General features: G+C 42.2%; 1 protein-coding gene across 2 annotated transcripts in view; it reads right to left on the bottom strand.

Annotated features, from left to right (window-relative positions):
• The window catches only part of lancl2 (LanC lantibiotic synthetase component C-like 2 (bacterial)), a 62,760-nt gene that overhangs the window by 25,806 nt on the left and 10,913 nt on the right, over positions 1-26,041 (bottom strand). For both annotated transcript variants that reach the window (XM_029755717.1, XM_029755718.1), the window contains exons 3-5: positions 10,955-11,072; positions 9,338-9,545; positions 4,634-4,781 (exon numbers count right to left, since the gene is read on the bottom strand). In XM_029755717.1, the coding sequence (XP_029611577.1) occupies positions 4,634-4,781; positions 9,338-9,545; positions 10,955-11,072 (474 nt within the window). The remainder of the gene's footprint in view (positions 1-4,633; positions 4,782-9,337; positions 9,546-10,954; positions 11,073-26,041) is intronic.

The following is a 26,041-nucleotide window of genomic DNA, read 5'->3' as shown; positions in this document are numbered from 1 at the left end:
CACAACTGAAACAGAACCAGCAGATCATTCATTTTACACAAAGCACCATAAACTGAATGTAAAAAATAAAAAAAATGTAAAAGTGAAACAAGTAGTATTAACCCACCAAAAGAGCAGCTATCAAAGTCACAGTTTTGTAACCGATGAAGGGCGTGTGTCTGTGTATAAAACACACATTCTCCTTGACAGGCACCTCATCTAACCCTATGATGCTGTGATGAATTGCAGGGCTGTACCTGCCCAAAAACATAAAATACAAATATTAAAACTAAATTCGTGACAACTTTATTCCTATATTTGTCCTAATAATATACCTGTCCGATCGTGGCCCCAGAAATGTGCAGGCCATTTGTCAACGGTGTACTGTAGCATTGCTTAGTTGGTATGCTGGAGATGACAGGTGCGGTAGTGAATAAATTCACTCTCCCAGTTGTGTTCTGCAGTGGTGATTCAGCTACTATACTGTATTTATAGGGCTGGAGGCAATCCATCATCATTTGGAAGATGCAAGGAAACCAACAGTATGACAGAGGACAGGGATGGGATGAGTGTGACTGTGTGCATGCAAGTGCAAGAAATCCACATAACATGTGCAAAACTGTGCGATAAATAACGATAGAACAAAAAAAATATAGATACCTGCTTCAGCTCATGCACATGGGTGGAGGTTCTGAAATCGCTCTCTGTGGGTTACAGTGCACTAACTGGTGAATTGATATACAGTACGTGGACAGTGGGCACTAGGGCTGTCCCCTGCTGCAGCTACAACCACAGAACATTAGTGTTTATCGCGCTGTCCGTTTTGCTGAAGCCGTAACAATTACAGCCATTTCTGACTGAAAAGTTATGTTGCCAAAATCCCTTATTCCCTCAACCTTTACGTGACAAATGTATGCATTGCATGCATGTAACCAATAGTGTCTGACCTATAGCATAGTAATTACATCAATAAATTGGTTATAACAAACTACGAACACGAGACAGCAAAATGGATGCAGAGGACGTGACATATAAACTCGAAATGGGGGAATGTTTACTGTTTAAGGTAAAGGGAATGTCAGATGTGTGGAATAAATTGGACTAGTTGTGGAAAATACTGGAGATCAAGAAAAAGAAGGAGCAAGCACTGCATGCATATTAAGTGTACCAAACAGGTGCTGTTAGATTACAATACCATTTTTCTGAACGTTTGGAACAATGTACTCAACACTAAATTATAAGCATACCAGAGTCTGTTGTAATTATATATATATATATTTTTTTTGTTGTAAAGCCTTTATTAATGCAAAGACTAAAAACAGTCGCATTCATTTCCTGAATGCAATTTCAAGAAATGGGAAGGTTTATTTATTGTTTAGGAAAATGATTCAAGGGTCCCTTTGTTATTTTATTTGAAAAACTAATATGCTTGATTGCATTTCCAATCATGAATGACTTGTATGCTGTGTGATGACATTAACAAATGAATGACTGATTGATACAGTAGCCTATATAAGTATTGAAATATAGGCTGAAGTAAGTTACGGTATTAAGACTAAACTGGATGCGGTCGAGCCTACAGCTCGATGGTGGTTATACAAGGCTGCTATTCTAAGCCTACTAATGATAATGACATAACTTATTATTAGAATGATGATCATAATAATATCAATAATGAGAAATATAATTTGAAAGTGTAAACACTATATAAGTAATAAAAACATACCTGAGGCTGTTCTAACAACAACAACAAAAAGTGTAAAGCCTTTATTACAGCATAGCAAAGATTAAAAACAGACGATTGTGAAATTGTTTCTCATGTTTTGGTTGCATGAGGTTTGGTGCACACAGTAGGCTATTAAAACAAACACTCCAACAGGCAACAGAAGCAGGATCTGTCTTATTTCTGTAGCTATACAGTACCAGTCAAAGGTTTGGACGCCTACTCATTCAAGGGTTTTTCTTCATTTTTACTATTTGATACATTGTAGAATAGTGAGAAAAAATGTGAAAAACTATGAAATAACACATGGAATCATGTAGTAAAAAAAGTGTTAAACAACTCAAAATAAAATGTTAGATTCTTCAAAGTAGCCACCATTTGCCTTGATGACAGCTTTGCATTCTCTCAACCAGCTTCATGAGGTAGTCACCTGGAATGCTTTTCCAACAGTTTTGAAGGAGTTCCCACATATGCTGAGCACTTGTTGGCTGCTTTTCCTTCACTCTGCGGTCCAACTCATCCCAAACCATCTCAATTGGGTTGAGGTCGGGTGATTGTGGAGGCCAGGTCATCTGATGCAGGACTCCATCACTCTCCTTCTTGGTCAAATAGCCCTTACACAGCCTGGAGGTGTGTTTTGGGTCATTGTCCTGTTAAAAAACAAATGATAGTCCCACTAAGCGCAAACCAGATGGGAAGGCGTATTGCTGCAGAAGCCATACTGGTTAAGTTTGCCTTGAATTCTAAATAAAATCACTGACAGTGTCACCAGCAAAGCACCCCCACACCTCCTCCTCCATGCTTCACAGTGGGAATCACACATGTGAAGATCATCTGTTCACCTACTCTGCGTTTCACAAAGACATGGCGGTTGGAACCAAACATCTCACATTTGGACTCATCAGACCAAAGGACAGATTTCCACCGGTCTAATGCCCACTGCTCGTGTTTCCAAGCAAGTCTCTTCTTATTGGTGTCCTTCAGTAGTGGTTCTTTGCAGCACTTCGACCATGAAGGCCTGATTCACGCATTCTCCTCTGAACAGTTTGATGTTGAGGTGTGTCTGTTACTTGAACTCTGTGAGGTGCAGTTATTTGCTGATTTCTGAGGCTGGTAACTCTAATGAACTTATCCTCTGCAGCAGAGGTAACTCTGGGTCTTCCTTTCCTGTGGCGGTCCTCATGAGAGCCAGTTTCATCATAGCGCTTGATGGTTTTTGCGACTGCAATTATAGAAACTTTAAAAGTTCTTGAAATTTTCCGGATTGACTGACCTTCATGTCTTAAAGTAATGATAGACTGTTGTTTCTCTTTGCTTATTTGAGCTGTTCTTGCCATAATATGGACTTGGTCTTTTACCAAATAAGGCCATCTTCTGTATACCCCCCTACCTACTTTGTCACCACACAACTGTTCTCGTTTCCTAATGCCGCTGCTGCCTCCGCCGCATTGTTCTCAACACCAACATGCTGGTTAACTTTGCTATTATGCACATAGCAACATGGTCTAGGAAAAGGCGCCAATTCAACAGCGCACTTCAACCACTATCCAATGAGGGAGAAAGTGCATTTGTTATGAAATAACACCATTTTATTTTTGCACCATAGCTCTTACATAATTTAACCATATACAATTTCAGTAGCACACGTCTTAGTGACGGACTGTGCCATCTTCACAGCCTCAGCAATGGATTAGTGCACTCAGACAGGCACGAATCAGACAGGTGTCTTTTACACTATGTACACTACTCGACTAAAGAAATCTTGGTCGACCAACTGCCTATCGACTAAATAGGGTCATCCCTAGAGGTCACACACTAACCAGTGAATTGATATAGGGGAATGACGTGGGCACAGTCAGACAGTAACTGGTGAATTGATGGGAGGGCGACGTGGGCAGTGGGCACAAGCTCAAGTGATCCATCCATCCCGGCCTACCCTAAACCCTACGGGCCAGGCCCTCGCATGAACCTTCACTCCCCATCCTGATGGAGCACGAAGGGGGCTGATGCCTACCCTCTAGCCTGCACTGGGGCTCTCTACCGGGGCTAAGAATAGCATCATCTTGAACCTGCACAGTGAGAGTGATCGAGAGAGAGAGATCGATAGAGAGAGAGATGAAAAGGGGAAAAGACTGAGGGAGAGAGAAGACGGAGAGAAGGAGAAAAGAGAGAAAGAGAGTGGGAAAATATAGATGACAGACAGAGAGGGCAGTAGTGGTAGAGACAGAGAGAGAGAGCGAGCAGCATACAGATCTTTCCTAATGAGCTGTTAATGTAGTGGAAGACAGAGGCATTGGAGCCCTAGAGGAACGGAACTTCTAAGGATTAGCAATTAAGGTTCAGATAAAAGAGGTGATATGATCCTTGAAAGGCAAACGGTACATTTAGGCCAATGGGATTAAAATGGGGCCAATGTTTCCGAGTACAGTAGTATAGACGTAGTGGAAAAGTCCCAGCTGTATCCACTAAGGTTTTCCTCCAGCGGGAAGAGAATAGTTAAACTATGCATATTTTTGTGACTGGGGACATTTTTCTCCGTTACACCTCTGTGTGAAATACAGCTCTACAGGGAAGGTGTCCCATCGCTGCGCCAATAACCATCTGTCTACCAGAAAGACAAGGGGACGGACTGGGGTTGGAGAATACCCACTCCTACGCTACACAGTGCACACACCCGCGCACACGCACGTGTGAATATACACATACACCACACGAGTACTGGACAGCAGCCAGAGCGTATGTTAGATACTGTCCCCTCTGTGCTTTGCAAATTAGTAAATTATGATTTGACTTGGTCGTTTTTTCCCCCGGTTGCTAACCAGAATGTTTATGCCGTGTTAGAGATGACGTGTGTTGTTGCACTATAATTGACACGGTGGCCCGTCCACTGTGTGTACTGTACGTGCGGGCGAGCGTGATTGTTGCTCTAACCCTGGCAATGGTGGTCTCATCCACAGTGTCTGGTCCTATCTCCTTGTTGACATAGAGCAGGGCGTACAGGTAGCCGGCCCGTCCGTACAGCAGCTCATCCGGCATCTCAGAGTCCGCAGACACCACTCCACGCTGCAGCTGGAGCAACCTGGGGGAGGGGAGACACGTTAACACAGAGTTAGACAGGCACACACAGGCAAACACACAATACTCAGAAAAAAAATTGTACTAACAGAACTATTTCTGTAATAAATGCACAAAAGAAAATTTGAAAGACAGCCAAAACAGAAAGGTGGATTGAGTCACAGTCCATAATTATATTAAATTGGATCCCATGTACAGTGAATTCGAAAAGTATTCCGAATGCAATCTACACACAGTACCCTATAATGACAAAGCGAAAACAGGTTTAGACATTTTTGCAAACGTATTAAAAATTAAAAACAGAAATACCTTATTCACATAAGAATTAAAACCCTTTGCTAAGACTCAAAATTGAGCTCAAATGCATCCTGTTTCCATTGATCATCCTTGAGATGTTCCTACAACTTGATTGGAGTCCACCACGGGTAAATTTAAATTGATTGGACATGATTTGGAAAGGCCCACACCTGTCTATATAAAGGTCCCACAGTTGACAGTGCATGTCAGAGCAAAAACCAAGCAATGAGGTTGAAGGAATTGTCCAGAGCTCCGGCATAGGATTGTGTCGAGGCATAGATCTGGGGAAAGGCACCAAACATTTTCTGCAGCATTGAAGGTCCCCAAGAACACAGTGGCCTCCATCATTCTTAAATGGAAGACGTTTGGAACCACCAAGACTCTTCCTAGAGCTGGCCACTCTGCCAAACTGAGCAATCGGGGGAGAAGGGCCTTGGTCAGGAAGGTGACCAAGAACCCGATGGTCACTCTGACAGAGCTCCAGAGTTAATCTGTGGGAGAACCTTCCAAAAGGACAACCATCTCTGCAGCACTCCACCAATCAGGCCTTTATGATTGAGTGGCCAACTGAATGCCTTCACCTGAAATGTGTCTTCTGCATTTAACCCAACCCCTCTGAATCAGAGAGGTGCGGGGGGGCTGCCGTAATCGACATCGTCCAGTTGTCCGGTTGGAATATTATGGAAGATTTATGATAAAAACATCCTAAAGATTGATTCTATACATCGTTTGACATGTTTCTACGAACCGTAATAGAACTTTTTTGACTTTTCGTCTGAACTTACTGCGCGAGCACAGTGCTCTGAACGCGCGAACAAAAAGGAGGTATTTGGACATAAATATGGACTATCCAAACAAAACAAACATTTATTGTGGAACTGGGATTCCTGGGAGTGCATTCCGATGAAGATCATCAAAGATAAGTGAATATTTATAATGCTATTTGTGACTTCTGTTGACTCCAAAATGGCGGGTATCTGTATGGTTTGATGTCTGAGCGCTGTACTCAGATTATTGCAAAGTTTGCTTTCGCCGTAAAGCTTTTTTGAAATCTGACACAGCGGTTGCATTAAGGAGAAGTTTATCTATAATTCTTTGCATAACATTTGTATCTTTTATCAAAGTTTATGATGAGTATTTATGTAAATTGATGTGCTCATTCACAGGAAGTTTTGGAGGCAAAACATTTCTGAACATTACACGCCAATGTAAAAATGGGGTTTTTGGATATAAATATGAACTTTATCGAGCAAAACATACATGTATTGTGTAACATGAAGTCCTATGAGTGCCATCTGGTGAAGATCATCAAAGGTTAGTGATTAATCTTAGCTGCATTTCTGGTTTTTGTGACGCCTCTCCTTGCTTGGAAAATGGCTGTGTGGTTTTTCTTGTCTAGGTGCTGTCCTAACATAATCTAATGATATGCTTTCGCCGTAAAGCCTTTTTGAAATCGGACACTGGGGTTGGATTAACAAGAAGATTATCTTTAAAACGGTGTATAATACTTGTATGTGTGAGAAATTTGAATTATGAGATTTTTGTTGTTTTGAATTTGGCGCTCTGCTATTTCACTGGCTGTTGGCGAGGTGGGACGCTACCGTCCCACATACCCTAGTGAGGTTAACTGCCTTGCTCAGGGGACGAAAGACTTTTACCGTGTCAGCTCGGGGATTCGATCCAGCAATTTTTCGGTTACTCGCCCAACGCTCTAACCACTAGGCTACCTGCCGCTCCCGAAAGCCACGCCTTAGTAAAAGGCACATGACAACCCGCTTGGAGTTTGCCAAAAGGCACCTAAAGACTCTCAAACCATGAGAAATAAGATTCTCTGGTCTGATGAAACCAAGATTGAACTCTTTGTCCGGAATGCCAAGCGTCACATCTGGAGGAAACCTGGCACCATCCCTACGGTGAAGCATGGTGGTGGAAACATCATGCTGTGGGGATGTTTTTCAGTGGCAGGGACTGGGAGACTAGTCAGGAACGAGGAAAGGTTAATGAAGCAAAGTACAGAGATCCTTGATAAAAACCTGTTCCAGAGCACTTAGGACCTTAGACTGGGGTGAAGGTTCGCCTTCCAACAGGACAACAACCCTAAGCACACTGCCAAGACAATGCAGGAGTGGCTTCGGGGCAAGTCTCTCAATGTCCTTGAGTGGCCCAGCCAGAGCTCAGACTTGAACCCGATATAACATCTCTGGAGAGACCTGAAAATAGCTGTGCAGTGACGCTCCCCATCCAACCTGACAGAGCTTTAGAGGATCTGGGAGAAACTCCCCAAATACAAATCTAATTTTATTTGTCACATACACGTGTTTAGCAGATGCTATTGCAGGTGTAGCGAAATACAGGTTTGCCAAGCGCATACACTAGATGACTCGAGGCTGTAATCGCTGCCAAAGGTTCTTCAACAAAATACTGAGTAAAGGGTCTGAATACTTATGTAAATGTAATATTTGTTTTTTATTTTTATACATTTGCTAAAAATTATAAAAACCTGGTTTTGCTGTTTTTGCTGTTAACAAAATGTTGAAAAAGTCAAGGGGTCTGAATACTTTCGGAATGCATTTTATGTAAAAACATGTAGGCTCAGGGATCAGACTGCTTTGATGACAGCAAGAGGGCCTTTGGTGGGGCCTTTGTGAGTAGTAGGGAGAGTGTGTGTGTGTGTGTGTAATGAGGTTCAGACATTTAATCAGCCCCTTGCTGTGAGCTCCACTGTTAGTTCCATCAGCGTGCTAACAGAACCAGATAGTCCTAGAGGCAGGCAGGGCCAATAGGTTTCGCTACAACCTATCACGCCACTCAACATTACACACACCACTCCAGCCCCAGACCATGGGAGAGACATTTGTCCGTGATAAGCAGAGATTTGCGACTGAAAAGAATTTAGGGACAATTGACATGTTGGAAAGTGTAGGGATTAACTGAATGGTTCTTGATGAAGAACACAGTGCACCTGAGGAAAAAGGTGGATAGTAAAAATGACCAAGTGAGAAACTGGTAGAGAGAGTAAAAGGAGAGAAAACAAAGATCGTAAAAAAAGGTAAAGACGGTAAAAGAGTATTGGAGAGTGAAAGACAGTGTGAGAAGGTTGGAGAGCGTAAAGAAAACTAGGGAGGAGGTAGGGAGAAAGAGGTCACCAAGTTAACACTAGAACCGCCATAGGCCAACGGTCACGGACTTTTGACTTTGTCAAAAAAGATAATATGTCCTGCTCCCTCCCTGACTTTTCCTAAATGCTTGTATTTTACACTGCTCATTTGTCAGAATTTTGAAATCACAAACAGAAAAGTATTTAGAGCCTTTTAACCTGATTTCTTTCACACCTATTCCCAACCTAACCCGCTAAGACAAATGTGCTGTAGGACGTTGGTACCCAGCCAGGTGCTAATGCCTCTCTCTCTCTCTCTCTCTCCTCACTGAATGAATGAGCGATAATTGTGCACTTTTACTTCACAATTGAATTTAAATTAGGCCTAACTGAATGATAAAGAGGGTGAAGAGGTTGATTTAAATTTAGAAAGACAATAGTGGAATGATGAGTTTGTGTTATGCCTATTTATCAGCAGCAAATCATTTGACCGTGCGCCTTGCGGGTTGATGCCATAGTCTTTGACGTTTTATTTTGTAAAAATAATCTGTTATGGGGCTGTTTTATTTATAATAACTCTATTGCTAATGACATGAATTGTAAGGGAAACAAAAACATGCTATGTGTTGCAGATCCAATTTAATGCAGTCGGCCTTTAGAATAATGCAAAACATATCCTTGCCTCGGAGTTGATGAGCGGGGGGGAACGGATTCCAGTCAGCCCGCAAAGCCAGCCCATCGAAACTACACCTAAACTAATTTCACACATAACAGGAGTTAGCCTATTGACAAGATTAAATTGACAATAATCTGACGAGTGCCAATATTAGGCTTATCAGTTGTCAAATTCTACATGAAGAGATGGGCACATCTTTTAATTGACAGATGCAAGGAAATTGATAGTTCTTCATACAATTAATCCTTTATAATAGTTTATGCACTATTTATCAAGTGGTGGTGCTTATGTTTGCGTACCTTGGGGTTGATATGCATCTGATGCATATGCTAAAGGTGCGCCCGGCAACGTTCTCTAGCGGATACTTATAGGCTGAAAGGCCAGGAGGTTCTGGTGTTAATGCCAACAACAAATCCAGTATTAAAGAAAGGAGCTTTAAAAATAACAATATTTCTACTGCAGTCAGAGAGAGTTTTTAAAAGTTCCCTACTTGGTGAGGCACTCCTGACTCTCTGTCTGGTTCTTGAGGCGGTGGTGTACCACAGCAGCCACAGCCAGTGGCCCTGCATCCCCACACAGGAAGGTGACTTTGCGGCCGTTCAGGATCCTCAGGGTCCTCTTCACATAGTCCAGTGCCCTCTGGAGGTGGGAGGCCTCGCAGGTCACCCTGTGCAACTGCAGGTAGAGAAGGGCGATACCTATAGATGGGGAGAAAATGAATCTCGTTCATAACTGGCATAGGATATCGTTTCTTAAATCGGTTTAGAGGTTGATGCAGTAGCTATCTGAACACAGTTGTGGACAAATTCAAAACACGATCATAATAGGACATGTTTTAGTAGCAGGAGTACTAAACAGGGTAAGGGAAGGAATGGGGTATTTCTGTGCTGAGAATTTAACTTTCAACTACAGTTCACTTTGGCTGGTCAAATTGTGTTCCGTTAGCCATGAAATATGTAGGTTTATAGAGGCATTCTGACAGTCCACTTAATCAAAATATCTCACTCACTGGAGCAATAAATAAATCTTAGGCTAGATACAAAACAAAAATTCACAGGGATAGCACTATGGACGAGTACCCAGCCAGTATCACTTCCCCTAGACCTAAGGCTTAGGTAAAATGGTCACAACAACGCCTACACACCAGCTGTCACAAACGATTGCCACAGCTGTCTTGTATCATTACCGTAACCGTACATTTGGCATGTCATTACTGTAGGAATGTCATTACCGTAACCCTCAAGATGGACTGTTCATGGTAAATGGAACGGCTCAGGACTGACATCATCCATGGTCAACCAGGCCATGCACCCAGAGGCTATGGTCCACAAACGCCTGCTTCCAATATTTAGCAATAATAGCAGTGCACTGGGAGTCCTGTGTTTATGAACATTTCGACATTCAAGCTTTTCAGTGTCAACATCCTTCACCCTTAGATCAAACAGTGGGTTATAGCCCTAAATCAAATCAAATTGTATTTGTCACATACGCCGAATACAACAGGTGTAGACCTTAACATGAAATGCTTACTTACAAGCCCTTAACCAACAATGCAGTTCAACAAATAGTTAGGAAAATATTTACTAAATAAACTAAAGTAAAAAAATAATGTAATAAAAAGTAACACAATAAAAAACAATACCGAGGCGATATACAGTGGGTACCGGTACTGAGTCAATGTGTGGGTACAGACTAGTCGAGGTAATTTGTACATGTAGGTAGGGGTAAAGTAACGTTGTATAGATAATAAACAGCGAGTAGCAGCAGTGTAAAATCAAAGGGGGGTTTAATGTAAATAGTGCGGGTGGCCATTTGATTAATTGTTCACCAGTCTTACGGCTTGAGGGTAGAAGCTGTTAAGGAGCCTTTTGGATCTAGACTTGGCGCTCCGGTACCGCTTGCCGTGCGGTAGCAGAGAGAACAGTCTATGACTTGGGTGACTGGAGTCTGACAAAGTGTCAGAGATGACTGAGTAGGATGAATCAGAGGTTAGTTTTTCTACCCTTGAGACATGATTAACCGTCTCTCACCTTCAATCCCATTGAGGTCTGTAATCCTAACTGAAGATCAGTCTACGCAACACTGACCTGTGGTCTGGGTCACTGACCTGTCCAGCCCGTATAGGTGGAGAAGTCGTGGGGGTCGGCCGTCTTCAGGCCCTCCTCCATCTGCTGCAGCAGGTCCTTGATCTTGTTCTGCAACTTCTTCTGGAACGCCTCGCTGATCTGTGGCGGGATAGAGGAGGAGGGTAAGAGAACACATGACCACACCATATCTTCCTTGTGTCTTCCAGTTCCAGTCCATGAAACCGCGTACAAGGGAGACAATGGCACACAAATGGAACAGACAGCCCTTTTAAAACACAAACCGCTCGGAGGAGACCACACCTAAAGGACTCAACTAAATCCAGGTAGGCCTACGTTAAAAATCACATCAAGGGCTAGGGTTAGGCTAGGGTGTGGGAAGGGGGTTTAAAGTCAAACTGGAGTTTTGAAAAGAGCTTGCGAGCCAGAGCCAGTGTTATAGTCTTGAAAGGAAGTCGAGAGCCATGGAATTGTGAAGAGATATGCACCTTTGCATTTACAGCTTGTGATCCCCAATACAAAGCACTCAGGCGGGCAAGTTGCTGACTTACAAGCCCTTAACCAACAATGCAGCTCAAGAAATAGTTAAGAAAATATTTACTAAATAAACTAAAATAAAAAAGTAACACAATAAAATAACAATACTGAGGTTATATACAGGGAGTACCAGTACAGAGTGGAGGGTGTAGGCCTAACTGAGTGATATTCTGTAACTCCTGCAAATTGCAGAGACATTCAACTCTTACCCTACGAGGTCTGGAGCCTGCTGTTTTTCTGTTGTAACTGCTAATTAAATTGCACCCACCTGGTGTCCCAGGTCTAAAACCAGTCCCTGATTAGAGGGGAACAATGAAAAAACACTGAGGTCCAGAGTTGAGTTTGAGGGGCATAAAGCCCTATAAGAAGACTGGGTTCAGACAGTTCTGCTTTGTCAAAGCCAAAAGAGCCAAAGCAGTGAGATCCCATGGTGATTACGATCTTCTGTGGCAGGACTGTATGTGTGTGTGTGTGTGTGTGTGTGGGGGGGGGGGGAATGCTGATTAGACGCACACCTCTGCTCTGAGCCAGAATGTGTGTGCACCAAAGCACACACGTACACACCTAGGCTTACACCGTACAGCGCTGTTCTGCTCTACTGAACAGGGGCTTAGGGTGGGAGACGTGCACAGACTGGGCACACAGACAGCTGCTCACTTACACACACGCACAGTTGAAGTCGGAAGTTCACATAAACTAGTTTTAGTGACTCCAACCTAAGTGTTTCAACCACTCCACAAATTTCTTGTTAACAAACTATAGTTTTGGCAAGTCGGTTAGGACATCTACTTTGTGCATGGCGCAAGTAATTTTTCCAACAATTGTTTATACAGCTTGGAAAATTGCAGAAAATTATGTCATGGCTTTAGAAGCTTCCGATAGGCAAATTGACATCATTTGAGTCAATTGGAGGTGTACCTGTGGATGTATTTCAAGGCCTACCTTCAAACTCAGTGCCTCTTTGCTTGACATCATGGGAAAATCAGAAGAAATCAGCCAAGACCTCAGAAAAAAACATTGTAGACCTCCACAAGTCTGGTTCATCCTTGAGAGCAATTTCCAAATGCCTGAAGGTACCACATTCATCTGTACAAACAGTACGCAAGTATAAACACCATGGGACCACGCAGCCGTCATACCGCTCAGGAAGGAAACGCGTTCTGTCTCCTAGAAATGGACGTACTTTGGTGCGAAAAGTGAAAATCAATCCCAGAAGAACAGCAAAGGACCTTGTGAAGATGCAGGAAGAAACGGGTACAAAAGTTTCTATATCCACAGTAAAACGAGTCCTATATCAACATAACCTGAAAGGCTGCTCAGCAAGGAAGAAGCCACTGCTCCAAAACCGCCATTAAAAAAGCCCGACTACAGTTTTCAACTGCACATGGGGACAAAGAGTGTACTTTTTGGAGAAATGTCCTCTGGTCTGATGAAACAAAAATAGAACTGTTTGGCCATGATGACCATCGTTATGTTTGGAGGAAAAAGGGGGAGGCTTGCAAGCTGAAGAACACCACCCCAACCGTGAAGCACGGAGGGTGGCAGCATCATGTTGTGGGGGTGCTTTGCTGCAGGAGGGACTGGTGCACTTCACAAAATAGATGGCATCATGAGGGAGGAATATTATGTGGATATATTGAAGCAACATCTCAAGACATCAGTCAGGAAGTTAAAGCTTGGTCGCAAATGGGTCTTCCAAATGGACAATGACCCGAAGCATACTTCCAAAGTTGTGGTAAAACGGCTTAAGGACAACAAAGTCAAGGTATTGGAGTGGCCATCACAAAGCCCTGACCTCAATCCTATAGACATTTTGTGACAAGAACTGAAAAAGCGTGTGCGAGCAAGGAGGCCTACAAACCTGACTCAGTTACAGCAGCTCTGTCAGGAGGAATGGGCCAAAATTCACCCAACTTATTGTGGGAAGCTTTTGGAAGGCTACCCGAAACGTTTGACCCAAGTTAAACAATTTAAAGGCAATGCTACCAAATACTAATTGAGTGTATGTAAACTTCTGACCCACTGGGAATGTGATGAAAGAAATAAAAGCTGAAATAAATCTCTACTATCATTCTGACATTTCACATTCTTAAAATATAGTGGTGATCCTAACTGACCTAAGACAGGGAATTGTTACTAGGATTAAATGTCAGGAATTGTGAAAAACTGAGTTTAAATGTATTTGGCTAAGGTGTCTGTAAACTTCCGACTTCAACTGTATATGCTCAGTCACACAATCCATTGGTTGGAAGTGAGGAACGAAGGAGCACACATTCAATTCACAAAACAACACACAAACACCAAAAGACTGACACAAACCAGCTCCCTTTCCCAGGCCAAAAGAACAGTGACAGCTTGGGTAACTCCGATGGCCTCCATCCAGCACCCCAGAGCTACAATCTGCCTTAGCGGGTCGTCTTGTGTCTTTGAACGATATAAAAACATTTTTTTAATAGGCCACCTCAGCAATTCTCTTGTGATGCATTTCCAGAATGCATTTTCAATTTCACTGCTCCACTGGTTTGAGACGGTAAAAGAACAGCTCAGCATTGACAGTTAAGTCAATACAGACTTTCTTGGACTGTCACAATGCAAATGCCATTTGAGGCTACAACAGTGCAATCTCTTGTAGACAGACTACGTAGAGAAAGTGATACATGAATTTCTGACCAAATTACGGAAGAGATTAAAAGAAAAATAGAGTAGTCTACATAGGCCTATATACAGTATATATATATACATTTTTACTATTTTCTACATTGTAGAATAATAGTGAGGACATCAAAACTATGAAATAACACATATGGAATCATGTAGTAAGCAAAAAATACAAATAAAGTGTTAAACAATCAAAATATCTTTTAAATGAGATTCTTCAAAGTAGCCACCCTTTGCCTTGATGACAGCTTTGCACACTCTTGGCATTCTCTCAACCAGCTTCCAGTCACCTGTAATGCATGTCAATTAACAGGTGTGCCTTGTTAAAGGTTAATTTGTGGAATTTCTTTCCTTCTTAATGCTTTTGAGCCAATCAGTTGTGTCGTGACAATGTAAGGGAGGTAAACAGAAGATAGCCCTATTTGGTAAAAGACCAAGTCCATTTTATGGCAAGAACTGATCAAATAAGCAAAGAGAAATGACAGTCCATCATTACTTTAAGACATGAAGGTCAGTCAATCTGGAAAATTTGAAGAACTTTGAAAGTTTCTTCAAGTGCAGTCACAAAAACCATCAAGCACTATGATGAAACTGGCTAAGTTCATTAGAGTTACCAGCCTCAGAAATTGCAGCCCAAGTAAATGCTTCACAGAGTTCAAGTAACAGACACATCTCAACATCAACTGTTCAGAGGAGACTGTGTGGATCAGGCCTTCATGGTCGAATTGAAGCAAAGAAACCACTACTAAAGGACACCAATAATAAGAAAAGACTTGCTTGGGCCAAGAAACACGAGCAATGGACTTTAGACTGATGGAAATCTGTCCTTTGGTCTGATGAGTCTAAATTAGAGATTTTTGGTTCCAACCACGGCGTTGTCTTTGAAAAGACGTGTGGTTCCCACCATGAAACATGGAGGTTTGATGGTGTGGGTGGGGCTTTACTGGTGACACTGTCTGATTCATTTAGAATTCAAGGCACACTTAACCAGCATGGCTACCACAGCATTCTGCAGCGATACGCCTTCCCATATGGTTTGCACTTAGTGGGAATATAATTTATTTTTCAACGGGACAATGACCCCACACACACTTCCAGGCTATGTGAAGGCTATTTGACCAAGAAGGAAAGTGATGGAGTGCTGCATCAGATGACATGGCCTCCACAATCACTCAACCTCAACCGAATTGAGATGGTTTGGGATAAGTTGGATCGCATGAGTTGGACTGCAGAGTGAAGGAAAAGCAGCCAACAAGTGCTCAGCATACGTTGGAACTCCTTCAAGACTGTTGGAAAGCATTCCTCATGAAGCTGGTTGAGAGAATGCCAAAAGTGTGCAAAGCTGTCATCAAGGCAAAGAGTGGCTACTTTGAAGAATCTAAAATATAAAAATGTATTTAACACTTTTAGTTGGTACATGATTCCATATGTGTTATTTCATAGTTTTGATGTCTTCACTAATATTCTACAATGTAGAAAATAGTAAAAATAAAGAAAGCTCTTGAATGAGTAGGTGTCAGAACTTTGACTGGTACTGTATTTCAATCATATTGGAATCAATTTCATGTTCAACTGAGTTCTATTTAGCTAGGCTGCTACCCGAAATTAGTCTCAATTTCATGATGTGTAGGCCTAATGATGTGTGCAATGATGTGTCAAGTAATTGATTTAGTGCATAGCCTAAGCATTAGAACAAGCTGCCTCCATATGTACAACCATAGGTGATAATTTCCCTCTAGGAGCTGATCCGTTATCAGGCTCTAACATTAAGGTAAGATTTTAAATGGAAAATGCTGATCCGAGAGCAGCCCTGCCTTTCGGTCCTATCAGTATCGACCCATGCTCCAGCGACTCACTTCTTGAAAGTTCTCCCTACGTGTTATTTTGTAAAATGCATGCGTCGTTAAAAGTTCCATCGCTATTGAGAAACTGGGCCCTGGCTATTAATTCATAGACATGGCTATTTGCGTTTATGCAAAACATATGGATTCTCCCTTTAAAGAGTGGAGGGGGTGAATATCAACAGCTGCTTTACATTAAGTGCATACAAGTTGTGACTCTCAAAGTACTGAATAAATTGTCAGAGTGAGTATTTAGAAATAAATCCCCCCAGACGCACCTTTTTTACTTGTTGATGGCTACCAGACCGGGCTTGATTTCAATGTCCACGGATGGGACTCCCCAAAAAAAATGAAAACACTACGTCTATGCAAGTCAATCTCCTAACCTGCTACAAAAAGTATCTATACTTACCCTAACCCTTTTCCTAAACTTAACCAAATTCCTCTGACATGCTGCGTAAGATCTCCTAACCTGCTACGAAAAGGTCATAGCTGCATTGAAGTGGTGTGTTTTTAGGGAATCTCATCCACATCTGGTTCAGATTTGGTCCAATCTGGACTGGCCTTAATTTGGCCCAAACAAACATCTGTATAAAAAAAATTACCAGGTAAGTTGACTGAGAACACATTCTCACTTACAGCAACGACCTGAGGAAATAGTTACAGAGGAGAGGAGGGGGATGAATAACCCAGTTGGAAGCTGGGCATGATTAGGTGGCTATGATGGTATGAGGGCCAGATTGGGAATTTAGCCAGGACACCAGGGTTAACACCCCTACTCTTACAATAAGTGCCATTGGATCTTTAGTGACCACAGAGAGTCAGGACACTTGTTTAACGTCCCATCCGAAAGACGGAACTCTACACAGGGACTAAAGGGACTAAAATGGCGCCGTAAGAAATGGCAGCAGTTTTACGGGCGCCCAACCAATTGTGCTATTATGTGGGTTTATTTCGCGTTATTTGTAACTTATTTTGTACACAATGTTTCTGCAACTGTATCTTACGGCAAAAAAGAGCTTCTGGATATCAGGACAGCGATAAATCACCTCGAATAAGACAAAGATTTTTTCTACAACAAGGCCGACGCACAAGACATTCTCCAAACACCCCACAGGGCCGACAACCCCGTTATTTGCAAGAGGAAGCGACGCAGGTACAGAGGACAAAGAGCCGAATGCCTGGTCAGGACCGGGAGAAGGCAACTGGGAAAGCTGCTGTTACCGTCAATACTACTCGCCAACGTGCAATCATTGGACAATAAATTAGACGAGCTACGATCACGAATATCCTACCAATCGGGACATCAAAAACTGTAATATCCTATGTTTCACAGAAACGTGGCTGAATGACGACATGGATATTCAGCTTGCGGGATATACGCTGCACCGGCAAGATAGAACAGCACACTCTGGTAAGACGAGGGGGGCGGTCTGTGCATATTTGTAAACAACAGCTGGTGCACGAAATCTAAGGAAGTCTCTAGATTTTTGTTCGCCTGAACTAGAGTATATTGTGATAAATTGCAGGCCACACTACTTGCCTAGAGAGTTCAGCTATACTTTTTGTGGCTGTTTATTTACCACCACAGACAGATGCTGGCACTAAGACCGCACTCAGTCAGCTGTATAATGAAATAAGCAAACAGAAAACCACTCACCCAGAGGCGGCGCTCCTAGTGGCTGGAGACTTTAATGCAGGGACACTTAAATCATTTCTACCAAATTTCTATCAACATGTTAAATGTGCAACCAGAGGGAAAGAAATTTTAACTCACCTGTACTCCACACACAGAGACACATACAAGCTCTCCCTCGCCCTTCATTTGGTAAACCCGACCACAACTCTATCCTGCTGATTCCTGCTTACAAGCAAAAATTAAAGCAGGAAGCACAAATGACTCGGGTTATAAAAAAAGTGGTCAAATGAAGCAGATGCTAAACTACAGGAATGTTTTGCTATCACAGACTGGAACATGTTCCGGGATTCTTCCGATGGCATTGAGGAGTACACCACATCAGTCACTGGCTTTATCAATATGTGCATCGAGGACGTTGTCCCCACAGCGACTGTACGTAAATACCCCAACCAGAAGCCATGGATTACAGGCAACATTCGCACTGAGCTAAAGGGTAGAGCTGCCGCTTTCAATGTGCGGGACTCTAACCCGGAAGCTTACAAGAAATCCTGCTATTCCCTGCGACAATCTAGAAGAAAAAGAAACGCACACCTATTAAGGCGAGGTGCTGGCTAACGGAGTAGAAAACTTGAAAATAAGAGAGAGCCGCACACTCTAGGAGCTCAGATGCAAAAATGTAATATCCAACGTTTCGACAGCCAAGCTGTCTTCATCAGGGTATGATCATAAACACTGCGAGATGACTCGTTTATATATTAGTATCAAAAGACACACAGGTGTCTGTAATCATGGCCAAGTGTGGCCTAATATCGGAACAGCATCAGCTGTTCCGGACGACTGTGTGATCACGCTCTCCGTAGCCGACCTTTAAACAGGTCAACATACACAAGACTGCGGGGCCAGATGGATTACCAGGACGTGTGCTCCGGGCATGTGCTGACCAACTGGCAGGTGTCTTCAATGACATTTTCAACACGTCCCTGATTGAGTCTGTAATACCACCATGTTTCAAGCAGACCACCATAGTCCCTGTGCCCAAGAACACAAAGGCAACCTGCCTAAATGACTACAGACCCATAGCACTCACGTCCATAGCCATGAAGTGCTTTGAAAGGTTGGTAATGGCTCACATCAACCATTATCCCAGAAACCCTAGACACACTCCAATTTGCATACCGCCCAAACAGATCCACAGATGATGCAATCTCTATTGCACTCCACACTGCCCTTTCCCACCTGGACAAAAGGAACACTTATTTGAGAATGCTATTCATTGACTACAGCTCAGCGTTCAACACCATCAAAGCGCATCACTAAGCTAAGGATCCTGGGACTAAACACCTCCCTCTGCAACTGGATCCTGGACTTCCTGACGGGCCGCCCCCAGGTGGTGAGGGTAGGTAGCAACACATCTGCCACGCTGATCCTCAACACTGGAGCTCCCCAGGGGTGCGTGCTCAGTTCCCTCCTGTAGTCCCTGTTGACCCACGACTGCATGGCGAGGCATGACTCCAACACCCTCATTAAGTTTGCAGACGACACAACAGTGGTAGGCCTGATCACCGACAATGACGAGACAGCCTATAGGGAGGAGGTCAGAGACCTGGCGGTGTGGTGCCAGAATAACAACCTATCCCTCAACGTAACCAAGACTAAGGAGATGATTGTGGACTACAGGAAAAGGAGGACCGAGCACGCCCCCATTCTCATTGACGGGGCTGTAGTAGAGCAGGTTGAGAGCTTCAAGTTCCTCGGTGTCCACATCAACAAAAAACTAGAATGGTCCAAACACATCAAGACAGTCGTGAAGAGGGCACGACAAAGCCTATTCCCCCTCAGGAAACTAAAAAGATTTGGCATGGGTCCTGAGATCCTCAAAAAGTTCTACAGCTGCAACGTCAAGAGCATCCTGACTGGTTGCATCACTGCCTGGTACAGCAATTGCTCGGCCTCTGACCGCAAGGCACTACAGAGGGTAGTGTGTACGGCCCAGTACATCACTGGGGCTAAGCTGCCTGCCATCCAGGACCTCTACACCAGGCGGTGTCAGAGGAAGGCCCTAAAAATTGTCAAAGACCCCAGCCATAGACTGTTCTCCCGATTACTGCATGGCAAGCGGTACCGGAGTGCCAAGTCTAAGACAAAAAGGTTTCTCAACAGTTTTTACCCCCAAGCCATAAGACTCCTGAACAGGTAATCAAATGGCTACCCGGACTATTTGCATTGTGTGCCCCCCCAACTAGAGGTCAACCGATTAATCGGAATGGCCGATTTCAAGTTTTCATAACAAAAATCGGTAATCGGCATTTTGGACACCGATTACATTGCACTCCACGAGGAGACTGCGCGGCAGGCTGACTACCTGTTATGCGAGTGCAGCAAGGAGCCAAGGTAAGGTGCTAGCTAGCATTAAACTTATCTTATAAAAAACAATCAATCAATCTTAACATAATCACTAGTTAACTACACATGGTTGATTATATTACTAGTTTATCTAGCTTGTCCTGCGTTGCATATAATCAATGCGGTGCATGTTAATTTATCATTGAATCACAGCCTACTTCGCCAAACACCAATGTTTACCTAACCATAAACATCAATGCCTTTCTTAAAATCAATACACAAGTATATATTTTTAAACCTGCATATTTAGTTAATATTGCCTGCTAACATGAATTTCTTTTAACTAGGAAACTTCTCTAGCGTTCTGTGCAAGCAGAGTCAGGGTATATGCAACAGTTTGGGCCACCTGGCTCGTTGCGAACTGTGTGAAGACCATTTCTTCCTAACAAAGACCGTAATTAATTTGCTAGAATTGTACATAATTATGACATAACATTGAAGGTTGTGCAATGTAACAGCAATAATTAGACTTAGGGATGCCACTCGTTAGATAAAATACGGAACGGTTCCGTATTTCACTGAAAAAATAAACATTTTGTTTTCGAAATGATAGTTTCTGGATTTGACCATATTAATGACCTAAGGCTTGTATTTCTGTGTGTTATTATATTATAATTAAGTCTATGATTTGATATAGCAGTCTGACTGAGCGGTGGTAGGCAGCAGCAGGCTCCTAAGCATTCATTCAAACAGCACTTTCCTGCATTTGCCAGCAGCTCTTCGCTGTGCTTCAAGCATTGCGCCGTTTATGACTTCAAGCCTATCAACTCCCGAGATTAGTCTGACAATACCAAAGTACCTATTAGAACATCCAATAGTCAAAGGTATATGAAATACAAATGGTATAGAGAGAAATAGTCCTATAATAACTACAACCTAAAACTTCTTACCTGGGAATATTGAAGACTCATGTTAAAAAGGAACCACCAGCTTTCATATGTTCTGAGCAAGGAACTTAAACGTTAGCTTTTTAACATGGCACATATTGCACTTTTACTTTCTTCTCCAACACTTTGTTTTTGCATTATTTAAACAAAATTGAACATGTTTCATTATTTATTTGAGACTAAATTGATTGATTCATGGATTATATTAAGTTAACATAAGTGTTCATTCAGTATTGTTGTAATTGTCATTATTAGAAATATATATATATTTTTTTTTTATTATAATTTTTTTTTAAATATATTTATATATTTTTTTTTTATTATTATTATATAAAAAAAAAAATGTTATTTTTATATATATATATTTTTTTTTTAAATAATTTTAAATCGGCCGATTAATCGGTAGCGGCTTTTTTGGTCCTCCAATAATCTGTATCGGGGTTGAAAAATCATAATCGGTCGACCTCTACCCCCAACCCCTCTTTTACGCTGCTGCTACTACTCTCTGTTTATCATATATGCATAGTCACTTTAACTACACATTCATGTACATACTACCTCAATCAGACTGACTAACCAACGTCTGTATGTAGCCTTGCTACTTTTATAGCCTCGCTACTGTATATAGCCTGTTTTTTTTTCTTTACTTACCTATTGTTCACCTAACACCTTTTTTGCACTATTGGTTAGAGCCTGTAAGTAAGCATTTCAAGTAAACTTTGATTTGATTATATCCGCAACCACTGCCCTGGGGCATTGGGATATTTTTTTTAGACCAGAGGAAAGAGTGCTTCCTACTGGCCCTCCAAAACCACTTCCAGTAGCATCTGGTCTCTTATCCAGGGACCGACCAGGACCAACCCATACTTCGCTTCAGAGGAAAGCCAGCAGTGGGATGCAGGCTGGTATGCTGCTCGCTTGTTTGGTTTAGATTTGGTCCGGTCCATGAAATCCATCTATTCCATCTACACCCAATTCAACTTGTCAACTCATCCTCAAGCTCTTGAATCTCAACAACCTATTATAAAGATGAATGCACTAACTGTAAGTTGCTCTGGAAAATACATGTTCTGTATTTAATAGTTTTGCTAAAATTTCTAAAAACATGTTTTCACTTTGTCATTATGGGGTATTGTATGTAGATTTGTCAGGGGAAAAAAATCAATTTTGAATTTAGGCTGTAAAAAAACTAAATGTGGAATAAGTAAACGGGTATGAATGCTTCTGAAGGCACTGTAGATATGATGGTAGGGAGATTTTAATTTAACATTGACCGACACGACTGTAATTAACAGTATTGCACTTTTCATGTAGCCTACTTTTGGCCAGCTAATAGCCTAACCACCGATCATGCAACATTATGGACTAATCCTGTTGTGAAATTTAAATTGTAGTTTATTTTGCAAGAGGTAGGCTATTTCACAAGTCTTCACCCAATGTAGGCCATCCTGCCTTTCCCTCCATATTCAGCCTTCATTGATTTAATTTGGGCTTAGCGTATAGCCTAGCCTAAGCCCCTATAAAATGTGTTTATTCTGATAAATCAGGATAAGTCAAGATTACTCTTTATCCTGTGTTTATTTAGAGCGTGTCTGCTAGATTTGACTCAAGGCCATGAACAACATCAGTATTATGCTAACGAACGCCTCACGTAGGCCATTACTTTGACATGCTTGGCTTTGTGCAAGACACTGTAATAAATAGCTTTTCTCTTAACCAAGCTTATTATGTTACTGTTCATTATTTTAGATGTCAAATAATGAGTTGACAACATTATTTTAATGGATTCACAGTATAAAAATAACCCTAAAGTGTCAATATTGAGGTGAATGAAAGGGAGACGCTTAGAGCCCGAGGCACCAAACCCCAACACTGATGAATAGATAAATATAAGAGCGATATCCAGGTCTAAACATCCAAATGAAGGGAATCCTGTATGAACTGAAGCTTGAGGCAGAGAAAACAAAACATCAAGCAAGCATCAATACTACCTAAATCAAATGGCTGGAGGCCGCTGCTGCCACAACACCAACGACTAGGTCAAACTGTGATATCAACAGAGCTTGAGAAGATGGGGAAGCAGGAAAAGGGTTGGTTCTAGAAGCAGACATGTCTGTGTGAAAGATGGTTCCATTTCTGAGAGGATATAGGGGAGAGCCAGATGGATGAGGGTGAGGCCTTGAAGAAGCCCCAGGAGCCAGGAGGACTGAGCCAGAAATGGACAGACAGACACACAGTAGGCTTGGGCGTTATCCAGATTTTCATACCGTCCTTCTCTCATATCAGGATTTACGGTATGACAGTCAAAGCACACAAGGTGGCGCCATAAATGCAAGAAAAGCACATTGGGCCTCTATTACCAGAATGCTAACAAGATTACCACAAACTAATAGCGACATCACATAGACGCTGTTAGCTAAATGCTAACGAGATACATTTTTTCATTTTTTTTCAGTTTGTTATTTATTTCACCTTTATTTAACCAGGTAGGCCAGTTGAGAACAAGTTACCATTTACAACTGCAACCTGGCCAAGATAAGGCAAAGCAGTGCGACAAAAACAACACAGTTACACATGGGATAAACAAACATACAGTCAATAACACAATAGAAAAATCTATGTACAGTGTGTACAGATGTAGTAAGATTAGGGCGGTAAGGCAATAAATAGGCCATAGTGGCTAAATAATTACAATTTAGCATTAACACTGGAGTGATAGATGTGCAAGTAGAGATACTAGGGTGCAAAAGAGCAACAAAAAAATATATATCAAAATGGGAATGGAGTAGTTGGGTGGGCTATTTACAGATGGGCTGTGTACAGGTGCAGTGATCAGTAAGCTGCTCTGACAGCTGATGCTTAAAGTTAGTGAGGGAGATAGAAGTCTCCAGCTTCAGTGATTTTTGCAATTCGTTCCAGTCATTGGCAGCAGAAAACTAGGAGGAAAGGCAGCCAAAGGAGGGGTTGGCTTTGGGGGATGACCAGTGAAATATAACTGCTGGAGCGCGTGCTACGGGTGGGTGTTGCTATGGTGACCAGTGAGCTGAGATAAGGCGGGGCTTTACCTAGCAAAGACTTATAGATGACCTGGAGCCACCGGGTTTGGCGACAAATATGTAGCGAAGGCCTGCCAACGAGAGCATGCAGGTCACAGTGGTGGGTAGTATATGGGACTTTGGTGACAAAACGGAAGGCACTGCGATCGACTACATCCAGTTTGCTGAGTAGAGTGTTGGAGGCTATTTTGAAAAGGACAGCGCCGAAGTCAAGGATCGGTAGGATAGACAGTTTTACGAGGGTATGTTTGGCAGCATGAGTGAAGGAGGCGTTGTTGCGAAATAGGAAGCTGAGTCGAGATTTAATTTTGGATTGGAGATGCTTAATGTGAGTCTGGAAGGAGAGTTTACAGTCTAACCAGACACCTACAGTTGAAGTCAAAAGTTTACATACACTTAGGTTGGAGTCATTAAAACTTGTTTCAACCACTCCACAAATTTCTTGTTAATAAACTATAGTTTTGGCAAGTCGGTTAGGACAACAACTTTGTGCATAACAAGTAATTTTTCCAACAATTGTTTACAGATTGAAATAATCTATTTATAATTCACTGTATCACAATACCAGTGGGTTATAAATGTACATACACTAAGTTGACTGTGCATTTAAACAGCTTGGAAAACTCCAGAAAATTATGTCATGTCTTTAGAAGCTTCTGATAGGCTAATTGACATCATTTGAGTCAATTGGAGGTGTACCTGTGGATGTATTTCAAGGCCTACCTTCAAACTCAGTGCCTCTTTGCTTGACATCATGGGACAATCAAAAGAAATCAGCCAAGACCTCCACAAGTCTGGTTCATGCTTGGGAGCAATTTACAAACTCCTGAAGGTACCACGTTCATCTGTAAAAACAATAGTACGCAAGTATAAACACCATGGGACCACGCAGCCGTCATACCGCTCAGGAAGGAGACGCGTACTGCCTCCTAGAGATGAACATTCTTTGGTGCGAAAAGTACAAATCAATCCCAGAACAACAGCAAAGGACCTTGTGAAGATGCTGGAGGAAACAGGTACAAAAGTATCAATATCCACAGTAAAACGAGTCCTATATTGACATAACCTGAAAGGCTGCTCAGCAAGGAAGAAGCCACTACTCCAAAACCACCATAAAAAAGCCAGACTACAGTTTGCAACTGCACATGGGGACAAAGATCGTACTTTTTGGAGAAATGTCCTCAGGTCTGATGAAACAAAAATAGAACTGTTTGGCCATAATGACCATCGTTATGTTTGGAGGAAAAAGGGGGAGGCTTGCAAGCCGAAGAACACCATCCCAACCGTGAAGCACGGGGGTGGCAGCATCATGTTGTGGGGGTGCTTTGCTGCTGGAGGGACTGGTGCACTTCACAAAATAGATGGCATCATGAGGAGGAAAAATACGTGGATATATTGAAGCAACATCTCAAGACATCAGTCAGGGAGTTAAAGCTTGGTCGCAAATGGGTCTTCCAAATGGACAATGATCCCAAGCATACTTCCAAACTTGTGGCAAAATGGCTTAAGGACAACAAAGTCAAGGTATTGGAGTGGCCATCACAAAGCCCTGACCTCAATCCTATAGAAAATTTGTGGGCAGAACTGAAAAAGTGTGTGCGAGCAAGGAGGCCTACAAACCTGACTCTGTTACACCAGCTCTATCAGGAGGAATGGGCCAAAATTCATCCAACTTATTGTGGGAAGCTTGTGGAAGGCTACCCGAAACGTTTGACCAATTTAAAGGCAATGCTACCAAATATTAATTGAGTATATGTAAACTTCTGACCCACTGGGAAAATGATGAGAGAAATACAAGCTGAAATAAATCACTATTATTCTTCTGACATTTCACATTCTTAAAATAGTGATCCTAATTGAACATAAACAGGGAATTTTTACTAGGATTAAATGTCAGGAATTGGGAAAAACTGAGTTTAAATGTATTTGGCTAAGGTGTATGTAAACTTCTGACTTCAACTGTAGGTATTTGTAGTTGTCCACATATTCTAAGTCAGAACCGTCCAGAGTAGTGATGCTAATCGGGCGGGCGGCTGCGGGCAGCAATCGGTTGAAGAGCATGCATTTAGTTTTACTGGCATTTAAGAGC

This window comes from Salmo trutta, chromosome 6 (assembly GCF_901001165.1).
Source record: "Salmo trutta chromosome 6, fSalTru1.1, whole genome shotgun sequence".
Taxonomy (NCBI): domain Eukaryota; kingdom Metazoa; phylum Chordata; class Actinopteri; order Salmoniformes; family Salmonidae; genus Salmo; species Salmo trutta.
Note: the sequence above shows the minus strand (reverse complement) of the source record. Positions and strands in the feature narration are given on the sequence as shown.